This window comes from Pongo abelii, chromosome 10 (assembly GCF_028885655.2).
Source record: "Pongo abelii isolate AG06213 chromosome 10, NHGRI_mPonAbe1-v2.0_pri, whole genome shotgun sequence".
In the NCBI taxonomy this organism is placed as follows: Eukaryota; Metazoa; Chordata; class Mammalia; order Primates; family Hominidae; genus Pongo; species Pongo abelii.
The window spans coordinates 2902820-2922373 of NC_071995.2; the positions used below are offsets into that span (position 1 = coordinate 2902820).

The 19554-nt window shown below is 47.3% G+C and overlaps 2 protein-coding genes across 16 annotated transcripts in view; one reads left to right on the forward strand and one right to left on the reverse strand.

Moving 5' to 3' along the window:
* Nucleotides 1–2172, forward strand: part of ITFG2 (integrin alpha FG-GAP repeat containing 2) — a 48550-nt gene extending 46378 nt beyond the window's left edge. For 3 of the 4 annotated variants that reach the window (XR_008511734.2, XR_008511735.1, XR_008511733.1), the window contains one exon: nucleotides 1120–2172. The gene's annotated coding sequence lies outside the window, so the exon portion shown is untranslated. The remainder of the gene's footprint in view (nucleotides 1–1119) is intronic. The other variant, XR_010135619.1, reaches the window with a different exon arrangement.
* Nucleotides 25–19554, reverse strand: part of FOXM1 (forkhead box M1) — a 20470-nt gene continuing 940 nt past the window's right edge. Inside the window, exons 2-10 of one of the 12 annotated variants that reach the window (XM_054526668.1) lie at nucleotides 17290–17838; nucleotides 14508–14656; nucleotides 10951–11142; nucleotides 8760–8888; nucleotides 7739–7783; nucleotides 7070–7139; nucleotides 6707–6882; nucleotides 3750–3783; nucleotides 25–2022 (exon numbers count right to left, since the gene is read on the reverse strand). In XM_054526668.1, the coding sequence (XP_054382643.1) occupies nucleotides 2009–2022; nucleotides 3750–3783; nucleotides 6707–6882; nucleotides 7070–7139; nucleotides 7739–7783; nucleotides 8760–8888; nucleotides 10951–11142; nucleotides 14508–14656; nucleotides 17290–17791 (1311 nt within the window). In that variant the 5' untranslated portion in view covers nucleotides 17792–17838 and the 3' untranslated portion in view covers nucleotides 25–2008. Of the gene's footprint in view, nucleotides 2023–3749; nucleotides 3784–6706; nucleotides 6883–7069; nucleotides 7143–7738; nucleotides 7784–8759; nucleotides 8889–10950; nucleotides 11143–14507; nucleotides 14660–17289; nucleotides 17839–19554 lie in introns of all 12 variants that reach the window. The other 11 variants (XM_054526667.1, XM_054526670.1, XM_009247323.3 and 8 more) reach the window with 11 other exon arrangements.

Sequence of the window (19554 nt, forward strand, 5' to 3'; positions counted from 1 at the left end):
ACGCCAATAAACCACAGAGCCCAGCATGTCCACCCTCGCTTTTATTGAGTAGTTAGTGTTCTCAAGCCGGCTCACACCTATGCGGTCAGCTGGGGCCTAGGGTGGCTCTTTGCAAAGCTGAGGGGCAAGCTAAGGAAGCCAGGCAGGTCAGGGGCCCTTTCGGCCTTCTCAAGCCTCCACCTGAGTTCTCGTCAATGCTAGTCTCCCTGGTATGATTGGGGACATTATCAGAGAAACATCTAATAGCACACATCTGGGCACCCACACTCTGCTTCATTTGCATCCATCCTCCCACGCCAAATTCAGCTCCTGACCCAAAATACAAAAGACTTTTTTAACCAGGATTTCTTCTTGCAGGAAAGCTGACTTGGAAACACGGGGAGGTGGCAGGGAGGGGCAAAAAGGACTCTGGCAAGCAGATCCACTTGTCTGGGTCCCTGCAGTGAAGAACCCAAGATCCAGGTACCTCAGCCTGGAAGAAACCGTGCACTGCAGGTCTTCCCTTCTCTCGAAACTAAAAGCAAGGAACAGAAGTCAATTGAAACCCCAGGTCATCCTACCCACCTTCTGGCAGTCTCTGGATAATGATCTAAGGAAATAAGCTTACATTTATAATTAGAGGATAATTTGGAGAATTTACACTATTTACACGGGCCACCCTGCAAAGATCAGGGAAGGTAAAAGACTGCTGGGCAGAGAATGGAAACAGGCTGGGGAGTTCCTAATCTCTTTTCACCATTGCCTTTGTTGTTCCCACCCTTCAGCTCCTGGCAGGGACAGCAGAGGAATCAGATACTCTTGGGGAACACAGGGTCTCAGCAGTGGCTAGGGTGACTGCTACCTTTGCATAATCAGGCAGCAGGGAGCTAAGAGGAGCAGAACAGTCCCTGCCTGCTGTCCTCACTCAGAGGCGGGGGTGCACTGAGCCTTGGAATGCCCAGCCACAGGAGTGCCCAGGATGGTGGACAGCTTGAGCACAAGGGCAACGGCAGGGCTCTACTGTAGCTCAGGAATAAACTGGGACCAGTTGATGTTGTCAGGGCCCAGCGGGTCCTCCTCCAGGCCAGGAAAGCTGATGTCCAGCAGGATCTTGCTGAGGCTATCATTCATTGTGTCCAGGACCAGGCCTTCTGTCAGAGAACGATTGGCTGCAAGGCCAGAAACCTGTGGCTCCGGGGAGCCTGGCTTGGGGACTTCTATATCTGAGGGAGAAGAGTTGCCAAAGGGGACGGAGGTGAGGTCTAAGGGTTCTGAACTGAGGAGCCTTTGCGGTGATTCAAAGGGGGGAACACTTTTCAGTGGAGTGGTGCTGAGATCCATCAGCCCCAGGGGGTCAGGCAAGGGGCCAGGGGCACCCTGAGGGGTTTGTACTGGGCTGAAATCCAGCCCCCCTACTTTGGCTGGGGGCGTGAGCCTCCAGGATTCAGGGGTTCTGGGTAGGACAGATTTGCTCGGGGTGGAGGAGATGGGCAGCGTTTCCTTAATGGGTGTCTTAAAAGGTCCTCCCTCTTCCTGGGAGTAGCTGAGCTGGGAGGCAGGCTCAGAGGAGTCTGCTGGGAACGGGAGCTCTGCGGCCCAGCGGGAAGTACTGGGCCCCTCTGAGAAGAGCAGCTCTGGCTCATCCACACAGGGAGGCAGTAGATGCTGTTTCCTCCGAGACCGGCTCCTCTCCCTCCTCTCCCTGTGTTGAATCACAAGCATTTCCGAGACACATCGGGTTGGGGACCTAAGCCCACTGTAGGACTTCTTGGGTCTTGGGGTGGGAGATTGGGATGAATCCTCCCAGGAGTGAGATGATTCCTCTTTGAAAGATGGGGCCGGGGAGGGCCACTCTTCCAAGGGAGGGCTCTCCACTTTGATGGGTCTCGCTAAGTGTGGCATTTCCTCCCCAGGCTGGATTTCTTCCTCCTTGATAGACTGAACTGGAAGCAAAGGAGAAAGCCCTTCTCCAAACAGGAGTTTCTCCTCTTTCCCTGGTCCTGCAGAAGAAAGAGGAGCTATCCCCTCCTCAGCTAGCAGTACCTGAAAGGGAAACAGAGACAAGGTGAAAGGGAACTCTGGCTTCAACCAACGGTCACCAGACAGGACGCACAAAAAAATCACATACTGGTTCTGATCCTCTTTGTGTCGTTTTAAAATCTTAAAATCTATTAAATATGAGAATACAATGTATGTTGAAGTTGGTAGTTCAATTCTGGGGGTAAAAGATGAGAGTATGTAGTATGTAGTGGCATAATTATAATAGCATTCATCCAAGAGAAAATAAAATTGCATGCTTATCTTACACTGTATACAAAGATTTAATGCATGAAAATAAGAACCTTAGGCTGCTCTGATGGTAGTGGGTAGTGACATAATTGTCACTAAAGTTGGTACACAACCCCCAACTGCTAAATTTGACTGGCTTTAAAAAAAATGAAAACCTTAAAATCATACAAATCCTGAAAGAGAATCTAGGAGACTACATATACAATCAGAGGGTGCGGGTGACCTTCTTAACCAAGACTGGAAACCCAGAAACTGTAAAAGAGAAGAGAGACATTTGACTACATAAAACTTTCAAATTTTACCATGGCAAGAGATACCATAAACAAAGTTAAGAAACAACAAACAAACAATGCCTGTAATCCCAGCACTTCGAGACACTGAGGCCAGTTTGAGACCAGCCTGAGCAACATAGTGAGATCCCATCTCTACAAAAAAAATTGTTTTAATTAGCTGGGTGTGGTGGCGTGCACCTGCAGTTCCAGCTACAGGTGGGAAGCTGAGGTGGGAAGATCACTTGAGCCTGGGAGGCCAAGGATGCAGTGAGCCTTCATTACACCACTGCACTCCAGACTAGGCAACATAGCAAGATCCTGTCTCAAAAGAAAAGAAAGAAAAGAGATAAACAATAGAAGTAGAAAAATATCTTCAGCATAAAAGAAAGATTATTTTAACAACAAAGAGCTCTCACAGGGGGCTGGGTGCGGTGGCTCACGCCTGTAATCCAGCACTTTGGGAGGCCAAGGCAGGCAGATCACCTGAGGTCAGAAGTTCGAGACCAGCCTGATCAACATGGTGAAACCCTGTCTCTACTAAAAATACAAAAGTAGCCAGGCATGGTGGCATGCACCTGTAATCCCAGCTACTCGGGAGGCTGAGGCACGAGAATTGCTTGAACCCAGGAGGCGGAGGTTGCCAAGATCACACCACTGTACTTCAGCCTGGGTGACATAGCAAGACTCCATCTCAAAAAAAAAAAAAGAGCTCTCACAGGCCGGGCGCGTTGGCTCATGCCTGTAATCCCAGCACTTTGGGAGGCCGAGGCGGGTGGATCATGAGGTCAGGAGTTCGAGACCAGCCTGGCCAAGATGGTGAAACCCTGTCTCTACTAAAAAATACAAAAATTAGCTGGGCGCGTTGGTGGGCGCCTGTAATCCCAGCTACCTGGGAGGCTGAGGCAGGAGAATCACTTGAACCCAGGAGGCGGAGTCTGCAGTGAGCCGAGATCACGCCACTACACTCCAGCCTGGGTGACATAGCAAGACTCCGTCTCAAAAAAAAAAAAAAAAAAAGAGCTCTCACAAATTGATAACAAAACCTATATAAAAAAGGGCAATGTTCATAAATAAGCAATTCATAGAGGACAATTCGAAGTCACCAAACATAATGACAAGGTGCTGAGACTTACTGATAAACAAAGATAAAATTAAACAAGCTGGTGAGGGGTGTACCAAAATCTCACAGATCGCCACTAAAGAACTTACTCATGTAACCAAACACCACCTGTTCCCCAAAAACCTATGGAAATAAAAAATTTAAAAATAAATAAATAAATAAAACATTTAAAAAAATTAAACAAGAAGATATAACCTGTACATATTAGATTGGCAAATATTAAACAGACTAATAATACCAATTGCTGGCAAAGATATAGATCTTATCATATATTGCTGGTTTAAACATGACTTATCATAGCTTTTTTGGAAAGCAATCTAGCAATATTTAGTAGAATTTAAAATACCTTCTCACCCAACAATCTCACATCTGGGACTCTATCCTAGAGAAATGAAAGCACTAGTAAGAGAGATCCTTGCAAACATATTTATTGCAATGTCATTCACTGGGCAAAAATTGAGAAACAGAATCTGTCCATAAAAGTGGAATGGCTGAAAAATTTGTGGTGTAGCCACATCATGGAATATTACATGGACACTAAAAAATAATGAATTAGGACTATGCCAGGTGACTTGGAAGAAATTCCATGAGGTATTGTTGAGTTAGAGACATGTAGAGGCTGGGCCTGGTGGCTCATGCCTGTAATCTCAACACTTTGGGAGGCCAAGGCAGGAGGATCATGAGGTCAGGAGTTCGAGACCAGCCTGACCAACATGGTGAAACCCCGTCTCTACTAAAAATACAAAAATTAGCTGGGTGTGGTGGCACATGCCTGTAATCCCAGCTACTCAGGAGGCTGAGGCAGGAGAATCGCTTGAACCCAGGAGGCGGAGGTTGCAGTGAGCCAAGATCATGCCATTGCACGCCAGCCTGGGCGACAGAGTGAGACTCCGTCTCAGAAAAAGAAAAAGAGACATGTAGAGAAGTATGTACAACACGATTACATTATCAATGTTCTATGTGTTGTATGTGTACACATAAAATGGCTATCGCTATACATGTATATTATAACTAAGAGCATTGATAAAATATGCAAGAAAGCATCATAAACAATCAACCAGTTATCTTGGGAGTAGGGGTGATGTGGGTGATGGTAGGGTGGAGAGGGGAGCCAAAAAGGAAAGGGGAGAAAAAAAACCACTGCATGAAAACCAAAACAGTGTACATGCTACAGCCACATGAATGAATTTATGCTAAATTATGTATGTTTTGTATAATTTTGTGTGTAATATATTTTATTTATAATTAAAGAAAATGTTTTTTAGAGACAGGGTCTCATTTTGTTGCCTAAGCTAGAAGGCAGTGGCACGATTATAGCTCATTGCAGCCTCCAGCTCTGGAGCTCAAGTAATCCTTCTGCCTCAGCCTCCCAAGTGGCTGGGACAACAGGTATACATGAAAATGCCTGGCTAATTTAAAAAAAAAAATTTTTTTTTGTTAGAGACAGGGTCTTACTTTGCTGCCCAGGCTGGTCTTGAACTCCTGGCCTCAAGTGATCCTCCTGCCTTGGCCTCCCAAAATGCTAGGATTATAGGTGTGAGCCACTGTGCATGGCCTAAAATATTTTATATATTAAAAAAAAAAGCAAACTCAAGTCGCTCTAAACTCCAGACTCTATGCTATTTTCATCTCTCTGAAGGGGATGGGGGAAGCTTTTCACTTTGGTTACATGTCAGCCCTTACTTACAGAACTCTTTAACAGCGTTAAGTGCAGATCTGATGGCTGAGCCAAGTTTGCTCTGAATTTACCCTTCTCACCTTCCCCTCAAGCTAGACCAGTGATACTCAAGCAGGGGTGATTCCCTCCCTGCCAGGGGACATTTGGCAATGTCTGGAAGCATTTTAATTGTCACATCTGTGGTGGGTGCTACTGGCATCTAGTGGGGAAAACAAGGGCTGCTGCTAAACACCCTTCAATGCACAGGACAGTCCCTCCCACGCCCAACAAAGAATTCTCCAGCTGTAAACGTGAATAGGACTTGAGAAACCCTGAGCTAGTCTGACCCAGTCACTCTACGACTGCCAGGTACAAACTGCATTTCCTGCCTCCACGGCACTGCCCATTAGCATGCTCTCTCCACACCTGTTTGCTTACCCAAATCTACTTTTTTTTTTCTTTTTTGAGATAGGGCCTCACTGTTGCCCAGGCTGGAGTGCAGTGGTGCAAACAGGGCTCACTGCAGCCTCAACCTCCTGGACTCAAGTGATCCTTCTGCCTCAGCCTCCTGAGTAGCTGGTACCACAGGCATGTACCACCACCCTGGCTAATTTTTTTTTTTTTTTTTTTTTGCATTTTTAGCAGAGACTGGGGTCTTGCTATGTTGCCCAGGCTGGTCTTGAACTCTTGGCTGTAAGCAATACCCCTGCCTCGGCCTCCCAAAGAGTTGGGATTACAAGTGAGACCCACAGCGTCTAGCCTCAAATCCACTTCTTTCTTTCTTTTCTTTTTTTTTTTTGAGACGGAGTCTCGCTCTGTCACCTAGGCTGGAGTGCAGTGATCTCAGCTCACTGCAACCTCCCCTCCTGGGCTCATGTGATTCTCCAGCCTCAGCCTCCCAAGTAGCTGGGATTACAGGCATGTGCCACCAAGCCCAGCTAATTTTTGTATTTTTTAGTAGAGACGGGGTTTCGCCACGTTGGCCAGGCTGGTCTCGAACTCCTGACCTCATGATCCACCTGCCTTGGCCTCCCAAAGTGCTGGGATTACAGGTGTGAGCCACCGCGCCCGGCCAAATCCACCTCTTTCTAAGGCCTGCCTCCCTTGTGTATCTTCCTTAATCATCCTAGCCCATCTATCACAATCACCCTTGTCTGAATTCTTACAAGCTCATCAGGTATTTATGGGCCTTCTGACACCACTTACATTGTAATCCAAATACCTTTTTAGCTCTTCTAATGCTATTACACTTCCCTATGTTTTTATGTCTTTTCTACCCAACTAGATTTATAAGCTCTCAAGGAACACTTATCAGAGTGCTTTGCAAGCTGAAGGTTCAACATTCTTAATTGGCCAGAATCTCTCTTCGGAGGAAAACAGGACACCCACCTTGGGGGCAATGCGGACTCGCTTGCTATGGCGGGCGAGCTCTGAGCTCATGAGGGAAGCCGCCAGGGGCAATGGCACCTTCACCGAGGGCTGCAACACCAGTGACTGGTTCACCGGGAACTGGATAGGCACCAGGTATGAGCTGACCCGTGGTAGCAGTGGCTTCATCTTCCGCCCTAGGAGGAAACACGAGAGATCAGGAGCAGGGGGACTGGAGTACACCCCTTCTCAGCCCCAGGAGCTTTGCTCTCCTTCTGTGGGCTCAGATCCCTTTGAGGTGGGAACAGAATCCCAGAGTCTGGTTCCCTAAAGATATGGCCCCAGAACAAGGACCAGGCCTGAGGCCCACTCTCCCATACTAACGTGCGCCCAGGGGGAGTTCAGTTTTGATGGTCATGTTCCGGCGGAGCTCTGGATTCGGTCGTTTCTGCTGCTGCTTGTGGCAGATGGGGAGAGAAAGAAACCTATGTTAACACAGTAAGGTAAAGAGGGGATGGCAAAACCCCACCAGCTGCTCTGGTGGCATGTGCTTGAGTTAACTGACAGCCCAGAGAGAGGAGGCCAACCTGAGGGGACGGACGTAGGCGAGCAGTCTCCAAAACCGTGATGAGTGGGCAGGTGGGTGGCCTACAGACACATGACGGCAGAGTGGCACTACCGCTTCACCCACGTGTCCTCAACACCCCTGGGGGATGCCAGAGCAGGTAGCTATATGCGTGGCAAAGAAGAGCCAGGCACAAAAGTGAGCAAACTGCCGCCCCTGAGGCTGGTGCCATGTGCTTATGGCTACTGCAGCACACTCCCCTGCTGTGCCCCGCTCTGCTCAGTGTGCCCTTGTGATGCCCATGGGAGGGGAGGGAAGTGGGTGTGTGCCTGAGCCTCAGGGAGTTCTTTGTCTAGGGCTGGCACCTAGACAGAACATGGCCATAGGCACCCTTCCCCACATCACATCTTGTCTCTGTCCACTAAAGCCATGCTGAGCAGTGAAAGGAAAACAAGGCCAAGCCCCGAGCCAGAGGGAAAGAACCTTACTGATTCCAAGTGCTCGGGCAATTGTGGAGACCCTGGGTCCAGTGGCTGGTGGCGGCCAGGCATTGTGGGAGAGAAATGAGATGAAGTTACCAACAACACGGTCAATTTGACCAGATTGGGAAAAACACCTATTCCTGACTGAAGACAAAAGACACTCCAGACAACTGTCCCTCCCAGGAGAATGGTTACAGCTACCAGCAGGCTTATGGGCACTCTGAAAAACCAAAATAACTTCTTTCTGAAAAGACGTTCTGCTAGCTCAGCTTCTGGTCTCCAGCCTAAGGCAGGCATTTTTTTTGAAACGGAGTTTCACTCTTACTGCCCAGGCTGGAGTGCAATGGTGCGATTTCAGCTCTCCACAACCTCCGCCTCCTGGGTTCAAGGGATTCTCCTGCCTCAGCCTCCCAAGTAGCTGGGATTACAGGCATGTGCCACCACACCCGGCTAATTTTTATATTTTTAGTAGAGACGGGGTTTCTCCATGTTGGTCAGGCTGGTCTCCAACTCCCGACCTCAGGTGATCCACCTGCCTCAGCCTCCCAAAGTGCTGGGATTACAGGCGTGAGCCACCACACCCAGCAGGAAGGGCTTTTTTTAGAGCAAGCATTCCCAGAATTTCTTGTAAGAATCACCTGAGATGCTTGCTAAAAATACAAATTCCTGGGCCCATCCCAGAAGCACTAAATCAAGAGCCCCAAGAGAGGGGTCTGGGAAGTTGTGTTTTAACAATGTCCCAGGCAATTCCCATTCACAGGGAAGTTAGGAAAACACTGCCCTGGGAAGCCCTCTCTGTTGGGTCAGAACAGCCTTCTCCTTGCTCTGGTCTAGCACAAAAATGTGTCATTTGGTATTTGTCAAGTGTACTTAATTCACTGGGTTTTGTGCAAGTCACTAATTGGGTGGCTGGCTTCTAACTGTCCCCTGATCAAATGAAAGCATCACTAGCAGAACTTGTTTCCTTTTGAGATGGCTATGACAACCTCCAACTTAGGCCCCATTTAGAGGAAAGCAGGGCATTCACCTTAAACACCTGGTCCAATGTCAAGTAGCGGTTGGCACTGGGGTGAATGGTCCAGAAGGAGACCTTGCCATTGGCAGACGTCTCCCGGACAAACATGTCATGCAGGGAAAGGTTGTGGCGGATGGAGTTCTGGAAGAAGAGCAAGACAACTGGTTATCAGCTACTTTAGATTCAGAAACATCACCCTTCAAACACATGGGGAAACCAGCCTCAGGCCCCTCCCACTGTGCTCAGCACAGGCTTTGTCTGGTGTCTTTGCAGCCCTGCCTCTCGGCAACTCTCCTGACACTCCACACCGCAGAGCCGTCACCCTCAGCCATAAACCCATCTATTCTACAGGAATAAAGACTGATGCCAACCTTAGAGTGTGATAAAGAAAAGACCTAGATAGCTGTCAGGGGCTAGAAAAGCAGAGTAAGGCTGTGAGGTCGTGATCAATAGCAAGAAAGGTGGGTCAGAGAAATTAAGAAACTAGGGAATTAGGCCCGGCGTGGTGGCTCACGCCTATAATCCCAGCACTGTGGGAGGCCGAGGCAAGTGGATCACTTGAGGCCAGGAGTTTGAGACCAGCCTAGCAAACATGGCGAAACCCTGTCTCTATCAAAAATATAAAAATTAGCCAGGCATGGTGGCGCATGCCTTTAGTCCCAGCTACTCGGGAGGCTGAGGCAGGAGAATCACTTGAACCTGGGAGGCAGAGGTTGAAGTTAGCCGAGATCATGTCACTGCACTCCAGCCTGGGTGACAGAGTGAGGCCCTGTCTCAAACAAACAAACAAACAAGCAAGAAACTAGGAAATTAAGGCTGGGTGTGGTGGCTCATGCCTGTAATCACAGTGCACTGAGAGGCTAAGGCAGGAGGAGTGCTTGAGACTAGGAATTCAGACCAGCCTGGGCAACATAGTAACCAGCCTGGGAAACTGTCTCTACAAAAAAAAAAAAAAAAATTAGCGGACTGTGGTGGTGCCCCTGCTATCCCAGCTACTTGGGATGTTGAGGAGGGAAGAGCTTGAGCCCAGGGGGCTGAGGCTGCACTCCAGCCCAGGCAACACAGTGAGACCCTGTCTCAAAAAACAAACAAAAAACTAGGAAAGTAAGCTGATGGAAGGGAGTAAAGTTAGAAGTTCTACCATGAATTAGCCGGGCATACTGGCAGGCGCCTGTAGTCCCAGCTACTCGGGAGGCTGAGGCAGGAGAATGGCGTGAACCCAGGAGGCGGAGCTTGCTGTGAGCTGAGATCGCGCCACTGTACTCCAGCCTGGGTGACAGAGCAAGACTCCATCTCAAAAAAAAAAAAAAAGTTCTACCATGAGGGGCCAGGTGTGGTGGTTCATGCCTGTAATCCCAGCACTTTGGGAGGTCGAGACGGGCGGATTATTTGAGGTTAGAAGTTCGAGACCAGCCTGACCAACATGGTGAAACCCCGTCTCTACTAAAAATACAAAAAAATTAGCCAGGCGTGGTGGCGCAAGCCTGTAGTCCCAGCTACTCGGGAGGCTGAGGCAGGAGAATCGCTTGAACTTTTGAGGCAGAAGAGGTTGCAGTGACCTGAGATCTGCCATTGCACTCCAGCCTGGGCGACAGAGCGAGACTCCGTCTCAAAAAAAAAAAAAAGAAAAAAAACGAAAGAGTTCTACCATGAGGAAAACAAAGCCACACTTGACTTGGAATTGAGCACCTGTCAGAAGACCTCATTTGTGGCTCTGACACCGACCAACTGTGTGAGCTATGTTGACTCCCAGGCATCTGGGTCTTTCCACGAATGAAGTGAAAGGAAAACCCCTGCCCACTAGAAATGGTATGTGACCCTATAGGAGATGACATCTTGGGTCATGAGGCTCGCAGACAGCATTCTTTTTTTTTAATCAAGACCTTTTCATAAAACTACTTAGCCACTCTAGCTGCTGGCATCTAGGACTGCCCTTCTGTGTAGCAGAAAAGTGGGCTTGAGTGCTACATTGAACACTCTCCATGAACGTTAGGTAGTAACAGATGAAGTAGTTAAAAGAGCTCTTGTTAATGATTTTGCCTGGATTCAGTAAGATTGAGTCACAACCTAAAAGATACACTTGTTTATCATTCTAGTATCCTTTGCACTTAACTGCTGTCCCAGATACAAGTTGCAGCACAGCACTGGAGACAGACTGTCAGGCTGGACTGACCTTGATTTTGGTTGCTACGGGACATATTACCTTCCAGCCTGGCTTGGCAATGTGCTTAAAGTAGGGAAAGTGGTCCTCAATCCAGGTGTAGATGTCTTTCAAGGTCATGCGCTTCCTCTCGGTGCTGTTGATGGCGAATTGTATCATGGCCATGTAGGAGTACGGCGGCCGCTCAGACGCAGAGTTCTGCCAGGACGCTGATGGTCTCGAAGGCTCCTCAATCTGACGGTTATGACGCAGGGAATCACATGAAAGAGTTCATGAGAACTACCCCCAACCCAAGCCCTGGAAGAACATCTAGAGAAACCTTTATCCCCTAGGACGGTACTAGAAACAAACTCATCTGAGACCATTATTTCATAGAATACAATTTTAGAGTTGGGAAGAATCTTGGAGATGATCTAGCCTAGACCCTAGCCAATAGGAAACTGGTTTTGTCATCCATCATTTTGTTTAATTTGGAGAAAATCCAGTCCCTTCCAGTTGAAATTTCTCAGGAAAGTTAGATTATGTACTTTGATTCTCAGAGTATTGATGTTACACTAAAACCACGCCCATTTTTTCAGACTTTTGGGTCAAGAAACCTAGGTCTTAGTCCCATTTCTATTCCTGATGTGTTGTGAATAAATGCATCTCATTTCAATGTTTGTATGAGAGAAACATTCCCAAGAGTATGAGTCAGACAGTGTCTGCAAAGCACACAGTTACCTAAGTTTTAGGCAAAGAGTTGATCATTCACTTTTTTTTTTCTTTTTTTGAGACAAGGTCTCACTGTGTCACCCAGGATAGAGTGCAGTGGCTGGATCACAGCTCACTGCAGCCTTGACCTCCCCAGGCTCAGGTGATCCTCCTGTCTCAGCCTCCAAGTAGCTGGGACTACAGGCATACCCCACCAAGCCCGGCTAATTTTTTTTTTTTTTGAGATGGAGTTTCACTCTTATTGCCCAGGCTGGAGTACAATGGTGTGATCTCGGCTCACTGCAACCTCTGCCTCCTGGGTTCAAGCGATTCTCCTGCTGCGGCCTCCCAAGTAGCTGGGATTACAGGTGCCTGCCACCACGCCCTGCTACTTTTTTTGTGTTTTTAGTAGAGATGGGTTTACCATATTGGCTAGGCTAGTCTCGAACTCCTGACCTCAGGTGATCCACCCACCTTGGCCTCCCAGAGTGATGGGATTACAGGCATGAGCCACTGCACCTGGCGATATTTTTGGGTTTTTTTGGTATTTTTAGTAGTAGAGACCAGGATTTTGCTATGTTGCCCAGGCTGGCCTAGAACTTATGGGCTTAAGTACTCTGCCCACCTTGGCCTCCCAAAGTGCTGGGATTACAGTTGTCAGCCACTATGCCCGGTCTCATTCACATTTTTAAAAATTGAGATATTACTTTCTAAAGTACACAAATTTTGTGTATATAGCACAATTAATATTTACTTACATACACATGCATGTAAATTTTCACTTTTTTTTTTTTGAGATGGAGTTTCACTTTTGTTGCCCAGGTTGGAGTGTAATGGCACGATCTTGGCTCACCGCAAGCTCTGCCTCCTGTATTCAAGTGATTCTCCTGCCTCAGCCTCCCGAGTAGCTGGGATTACAGGCATGTACTACCGTCCCCAGCTAATTTTGAATTGTTAGTAGAGGCGGGGTCAGGCTGGTCTTGAACTCCTGACCTCAGGTGATCCACCCACCTCGGCCCCCCAAAGTGCTGTGATTACAAGCATGAGTTATCGCGCCTGGCCGAATTTTCACTTTTAAAGATTGTTGAGCTGGAGGCTATGATCCTAAGCGATTTAATGCAGGAACAGAAAACCAAATACTGCATGTTCTCACTTATAAGTAGGAACTAGGCTGGTTACGGTGACTGACACCTGTAATCCCAGCACTTTGGGAGGCTGAGGCAGGTGGATGACGAGGTCAAGAGATTGAGACCATCCTGGCCACCATGGTGAAACCCCATCTCTACTAAAAATACAAAAATTAGCCAGGCGTGGTGGCAGGCGCCTGTAGTCCCAGCTATTCGGGAGGCTGAGGCAGGAGAATCACTTGAACCTGGGACGCAGAGGTTTCAGTGAGTAGAGATTGTGCCACTGCACTCCAGCCTGGCAACAAAGCGAGAATCCATCTCAAAAAGAAAAAAAAAGAGGCCGGGCGCAGTGGCTCACGCCTGTAATCCCAGCACTTTGGAAGGCCGAGGCAGGTGGATCACGAGGTCAGGAGTTCAAGACCAGCCTGGCCAACATGGTGAAACCCCATCTCTACTAAAAATACAAAAATTAGCCGGGCGTGGCAGCGGGCACCTGTAATCCCAGCTACTCAGGAGGCTGAGGCAGGAGAATCACTTGACCTGGGAGGTGGAGGTAGCAGTGAGCTGAGATCGCACCACTGCACTCCAGCCTAGGAGACAGAGCAAGACTACGTCTCAAAAAAAAAAAAAGGAGCTAAACATTGAGCACACATGGATACGAAGAAGGGAACAGTAAACACCAGGGCCTTCTTGAGGGTGGAGGGTGGGAGGAGGGGGAGATAGAAAAACTACCTAGCAAGTACTGTGCTCACTACCTGGGTGACAAAATCATTTGTACACTAAACCCCAGCGACACACAATATACCCATGTAACACACCTGCACATGTACCCCCTGAACCTAAAATAAAAGTTCAGATAAAAAAGAAAATAAAGGCTGAATGAATGATTTACATGTATATACAATAGAATCTAGATGTGTTATATTGGTAACTGTGGAAAAAAAAAAACCCAGACTGTAAAAAAACCCAGACTGGAAAAAAAAAACCCAGACCAAAATTGGGTTAGGTCAATTTTGATTACTAGGGAAGTATTTAAAATTCATATCTAGGCCAGGCTGTTGGTGCATGCCTGTAATCCCAGCACTTTGGGAAGCTGAGGCAGGAGGATCACTAGAGCCCAGGAGTTTGAAATCAGCCTGGGCAACATAGCGAAACCCCATCTCTACAAAAAATACAAAAATTAGCTGGGCATGGTGGCGTGCACCTGAGTCCCAGCTACTTGGAAGACTGAGGTAAGAGGATCAGTTGAGCCTGGGAGGTCGAGGCTGCAGAGAGCCATGACTGCACCATTGCGCTCCAGCCTGGGCAACAGAGCAAGATGCTGTCTCAAAAAAAAAAAAAAAAAAAAAAGTGTATATATATGTGTATATATATAACTGACTTTATCTGCTATTAATATTATATCTTCTAATAAAATTACCTTATATTCTATTCAATTCATACTGTTCATACTGTTGGGAGGCATCTTTAAAGTTCAAGTGGATTCCCAAAGTGAAGACCTCCTAATCATTTCCTGAATACCTACTAAGGACAGAATACTAAACCCAGTGCTGGCTGGAATACAGAGTGACCAAGGGAATCTGCCCTCAAGGAAATTTCACAGATGGGGGAGAAAAGATCCCAGGCAGAAAAGTAGCTCAAAAGTTATACAGAATAGCATGAAGTGGAGAGCTAACACCAGAACTTGGAAATTCTGGTCCATCAGGCCACTTGATCCATTTCCCTACCTAGGAATTCCCTGCACTGGATCTGATTTCTTTAGTGAGGGACAAAACAATTCACCTTAACCTGTCTCTGCTCCAGGTGACAATTCTCCTTTTCCTCCATCTCTTGCTTGATGCTGCAGGAGCCCAGTCCATCAGAACTCATCTTTCGAAGCCACTGGATGTTGGATAGGCTATTGTTGATAGCGCAGCCTGCTGCCTCACCATCTGCTAGAGGGAAAATAATCCAACACCCCACTTAGCTGCCTCATCAGATGCCCAGTATGTCCATCAGAATTGGTGGCTAGCAGGCCAGGCGCAGTGGCTCACACCTGTAATCCTAGCACTTTGGGAGGGCGAGGCAGGTGGATCCCCTGAGGTCAGGAGTTCAAGACCAGACTGGCCAACATGGTGAAACCCCATCTCTACTAAAAATACAAAATTAGCTGGGTGTGGTGGCACATGCCTGTAGTCCCAGCTACTCGGGAGGCTGAGACAGGAGAATTGCTCGAACCCAGGAGGCGAAGGCTGCAGTGAGCCAACATTGCACCACTACACTCCAGCCTGAGTGAGACTCTGTCTCAGAAAAACTAAAAATAAAAAAGAAAGAATTGGTGGCTAGGGATCACTTGTCCAAGACCTCTACCTTTAGGGACGGAGAACACATGCTGAATCTATTGTGGCTCTGAGTTACTCTGCCCCATTATGCATTTCAGGAAAAACTGAGGAGCACAGTTCAAATTGCATTTCAAGCTGAGCCACACTGAGCCTTAGAGATCAATCAAGGCAGCCTTACAAGAGAATTATTGAGATATGCACACCAAAAAAGTCACTTTTCAGCCTGGGCAATATAGTGGGACCCCATCTCTGCAAAAAGAAAAAAAAAATAACTGGGCATGATGGTGCATGCCTGTAGTCCCAACTACTTGGGAGGCTGATGTGGGAGAATGGCTTGAGTCCAGGCGTTCGAGGCTAGAGTGAGCTGTGATTGCATCACTGCACTCTAGCCTGGGTGACCGAGCGAGACCCCATCTCTAAAGAAAAAGTCATTTTCCTCCTCTTGCTTCAGTTTTCTCCTTTATCAAGAAGGAAAATGAGGCCAGGCGCAGTGGCTCACACCTGTAATCCCAGCACTTTGGGAGGCCAAGGTGAGCGGATCACCTGAGGTCAGGAGTTCAAGACCAACCTGGCTAACATGGCAAAACCCTGTCTCTACTAAAAAATACCAAAATTAGCCAGGTGTGGTGGCGGGTGCCTGTAATCCCAGCTACTCGGGAGGCTGAGGCAGGAGAATCACTTGAACCCAGGAGGCGGAGGTCACAGTGAGCTGAGATCGCACCACTGCACTCCAGCCTGCGCAACAGAGCAAGACTCCATCTCAAAAAAAAAAAAAAAAAAAAAAGAAGAAGGAAAATGAAGTCAGACGCTGTGGTTCATGCCTGTAATCCCAGCACCTTGGGAGGCCCATATGGTTGGATCCCTTGAGCTCAGGAGTCCGAGACCAGCCTGGGCAACATAGTGAGACCCCTTCTTCATTTATTTATTTTTTGAGACCCCTTCTTTTTTCATTTTTATTTTTATTTTTTTGAGACAGAGTCTCCCTCTGTGGCCAGGCTGGAGTGCAGTGGCACAATCTCAGCTCACTGCAACCTCCACCTCCCAGGTTCAGTGATGCTCCTGCCTCAGCCTCCAGGGTAGCTGGGACTACAGGCGTCTGCCACCAAGCCCGGCTAATTTTTGTATTTTTGGTAGAGACGGGGTTTCACCCTGTTGGCCGGGATGGTCTCGATCTCTTGACCTCGTGATCTGCCCACCTCAGCCTTCCAAAGTGCTGGGATTACAGGCGTGAGCCACCACACCAGGCTGAGACCCCTTCTTAATAAATAAAACAATAAAAACTTTTTTTTAAATAGAAATTTTGTTGTTGTTGTTGTGTTGTGTTTTTTTTTTTTTTTTGAGACAGAGTCTCGCTCTGTTGGCCAGGCTGGAGTGTAATGGTGCAATCTTGGCTCACAGCAACCTCCCTATAACCTCCGACTCCTGGGTTCAAGCAATTCTCCTGCTTCTGCCTCCCAAGTGGCTGGGATTAGAGGCGTCTGCCACCATGCCCAGCTAATTTTTTTAATTTTTAGTAGAGATGGGGGTTTCACCGTGTTGGCCAGCTGGTCTCAAACTCCCGACCTCAGGTGATCCACCTGCCTCGGCCTCCCAAAGTGCTGGGATTATAGGCATGAGCCACCACGCCTAGCCAAGATTTTTTTTAAGAAAGGAAGATGATTTTTACTTTCTTTTGGGTCAATGGAAAGGATAAACAGAAATAATCCTTTTCCAACATAAAGAAAGTAATAGAAATTCTAAATCATAATTATAACCCTTTCAATAGCACCCAAAGGAGCTGGGTCAAGCTTTCAGGATGAAGACAAGACTTTCATTGGCTCAGGCCGGATGCCTGATTGTTTTGGTTTTTTTAAGACAGAGTCTTGCTCTGTCACCCAGGCTTGAGTGCGGTGGTGCGATCTCGGTTCACTGCAGCCTCCTCCTCCTGGCCTGGGCAACATAGTGAGGCGATTCTCCTGCCTCAGCCTCCAGAGTAGCTGGGACTACAGGCGTGTGCCACCATGCTCAGCTAGTTTTTTTATATTTTTAGTAGAGACGGGTTTCACCATGTTGGCCAGGCTAGTCAAACTGCTGACCTCAAGTGATCCGCTCGCCTCGGCCTCCCAAAGTGCTGGGATCACAGGGATGAGCCACTGTGCTCGGCCAGATGCCTGACTGTTGCAAGCATCAAGACTGACTACAGACCTTGCCACTAGAGAGGAAGGGCTGGGCTCCCTCACCCCTTTCCCTGGAAGACCACATACCACAGGTCTCCCGTTTCTGCTCGCAAAGGGCTCCAGGTGGTCTAGGAAGATTCACATCCCTAGCTGCAGGTTTTGGTCCCAAGGTCTCCAGGGTCACTTCTGTCCTTTTGGCATCATAGCTGGTTTGGGTTTGAGGCTGGAGTCCTGGAGGCTGAGTTGGGGCTCCCCCACAGCTGATGAGGATGAATTTGTTGGGCCCACTACTGCCACTCTCTTTTCCCTTGGCAGTCAGTGCTGTGATGATGCTGTGAATATTAGCATTGTTGGGGATGGCCACTACTTGGGTGTTAGGCATGGTGGGGTGGTTAATAATCTTGATCCCAGCTGGAAACTTGCAAGAGCTGGACTCTCCCACTTCCTTGGAGGTCTCTGCTTGATTAGGTTCCTGTTGGGCAGGGGATCTCTTAGGTTCCTCCTCTGATGTTTCACTTGGGGCATTTTGAACAGGAAGGGGCAGCCTCCGTCTTTTGAGAATCAGTGGCCGACGGGGGCTGGTTTTCATTATGAATCTGCGTTTTCACTCTCCATTGAGAATCACAAATGTGGACCCTGGAAAATGCAAATAGTGGCAAAATGTTAGAGATTTTTTAGGCTGAGAAGAGGTTCTTTTAGAGAAAGGTGCTCCTCTTTATATGACCAGGAACATAAGCCTAAAGGCCCAGGTAAACATTCCATGGACTTTTGTAAAGACCTCAGATAATAAGGAGATAAGCTTTACTGACAAAAGAAGGCTAAAATTACAGCAGATAGAAAGCAATTCAAAGGGCAAAAATGGGACTGGGTTGGAGATAAGACAAAGATCTCCTTCTTGAAGCTTCAGAATATTTGGCTACAGAAATGGATGGGATAGCTACAAATATGTGGAAATCTCTATAATTGCCTACTATAATATAAATAGATCACTTGCAATGACTGTATGGACAGGAATGGAAGATGCTAGAATAGGAAAGCATATGGTAATTAGGAGTCCTGACAAAACTCTGATCCCATAATCCATTCTAAGACAAAGGCTTTTAATTTTTTTTTTTTTTTTTTTTGAGACAGAGTCTCACTTTGTCACCCATGCTGGAGTGCCGTGGCGCAATCTCAGTACACTGCAACCTCTGCCTCCTGGGTTTAAGCGAGTCCCATGTCTCAGCCTCCTGAGTAGCTGGGATTACAGGTGCCCACCACCACGCCCGGCTAGTTTTTGTATTTTTAGTAGAGACAGGGTTTCACCATGTTGCTCAGGCTGGTCTCAAACTCCTGACCTCAGGTGATCCACTTGGCCTCCCAAAGTGCTGGGATTACAGGCATGAGCCACCGCGTCTGGCCGAGCCTTTTAATTTTTATATTACTTTGTAAATAGGACCAGTGCACACAGAATCAGGGAAGAAAGGCGGATTGTACTATTGCCACACTACTGGAAAAATCATCTCCCAGTTTACAAAACCTCACATAAAATGGAAACCTTTACTGAAGGCCCATGTAAAGTTGTGCAGCTTGTGCACTGAACAACTCTAGAGGGTGACATTTATTTCACAGGCTATTATACTTGCTCTAATTTAAAAAGAATGTTTTCTTTTACAATTTGTATTGTATTTATAAAGTGGCATTTTAGTACTTGCATGTGGTTATACATATTTTAACTTTCTAAGCATACCACTTTATTAATTTCTTTTCCAGAAATAAGACTATAACCCCTGTCTTCTTACTACCAGAATGAGCTATCATCAATACACTAAGGTGGTTCTGAAATGCTAACAGTGTAGTCTTTTTTTTTAAGTCTTTCGTTTATTTTTTTTTAATTTTTTTTTTTTTTTTTTGAGATGGAGTTTCGCTCTTGTCACCCAGGCTGGAGTGCAATGGCGCAATCTCAGCTCACTGCAACCTCCGCCTCCCGGGTTCAAGTGATTCTCCTGCCTCAGCCTCCCGAGTAGCTGAGATTACAGGCGTGCACCACCACGTCCAGCTAATTTTTTTTTTTTTTTAGTAGAAACAGAGTTTCACCATGTTTGCCAGGCTGGTCTTGAACTCCTCAGGTGATCCACCCGCCTCGGCCTCCCAAAGTGTTGGGATTACAGGCGTGAGCCACTGCGCCCGGCCTTTTGTTGATTTTAATAGATACATGGAATACTCTACCATGAAGCAAAATTGTGTAATTCTATTTCATGGAACTCTGGAAGACAGAGGAATTGGCTGTCTTTTTTTTTTAGGACGCTTATTCTCTCCCTGAAAAGCAACTGCACTTTTTTGACATTTGTCATCTGCATAGAGTTCACAGGC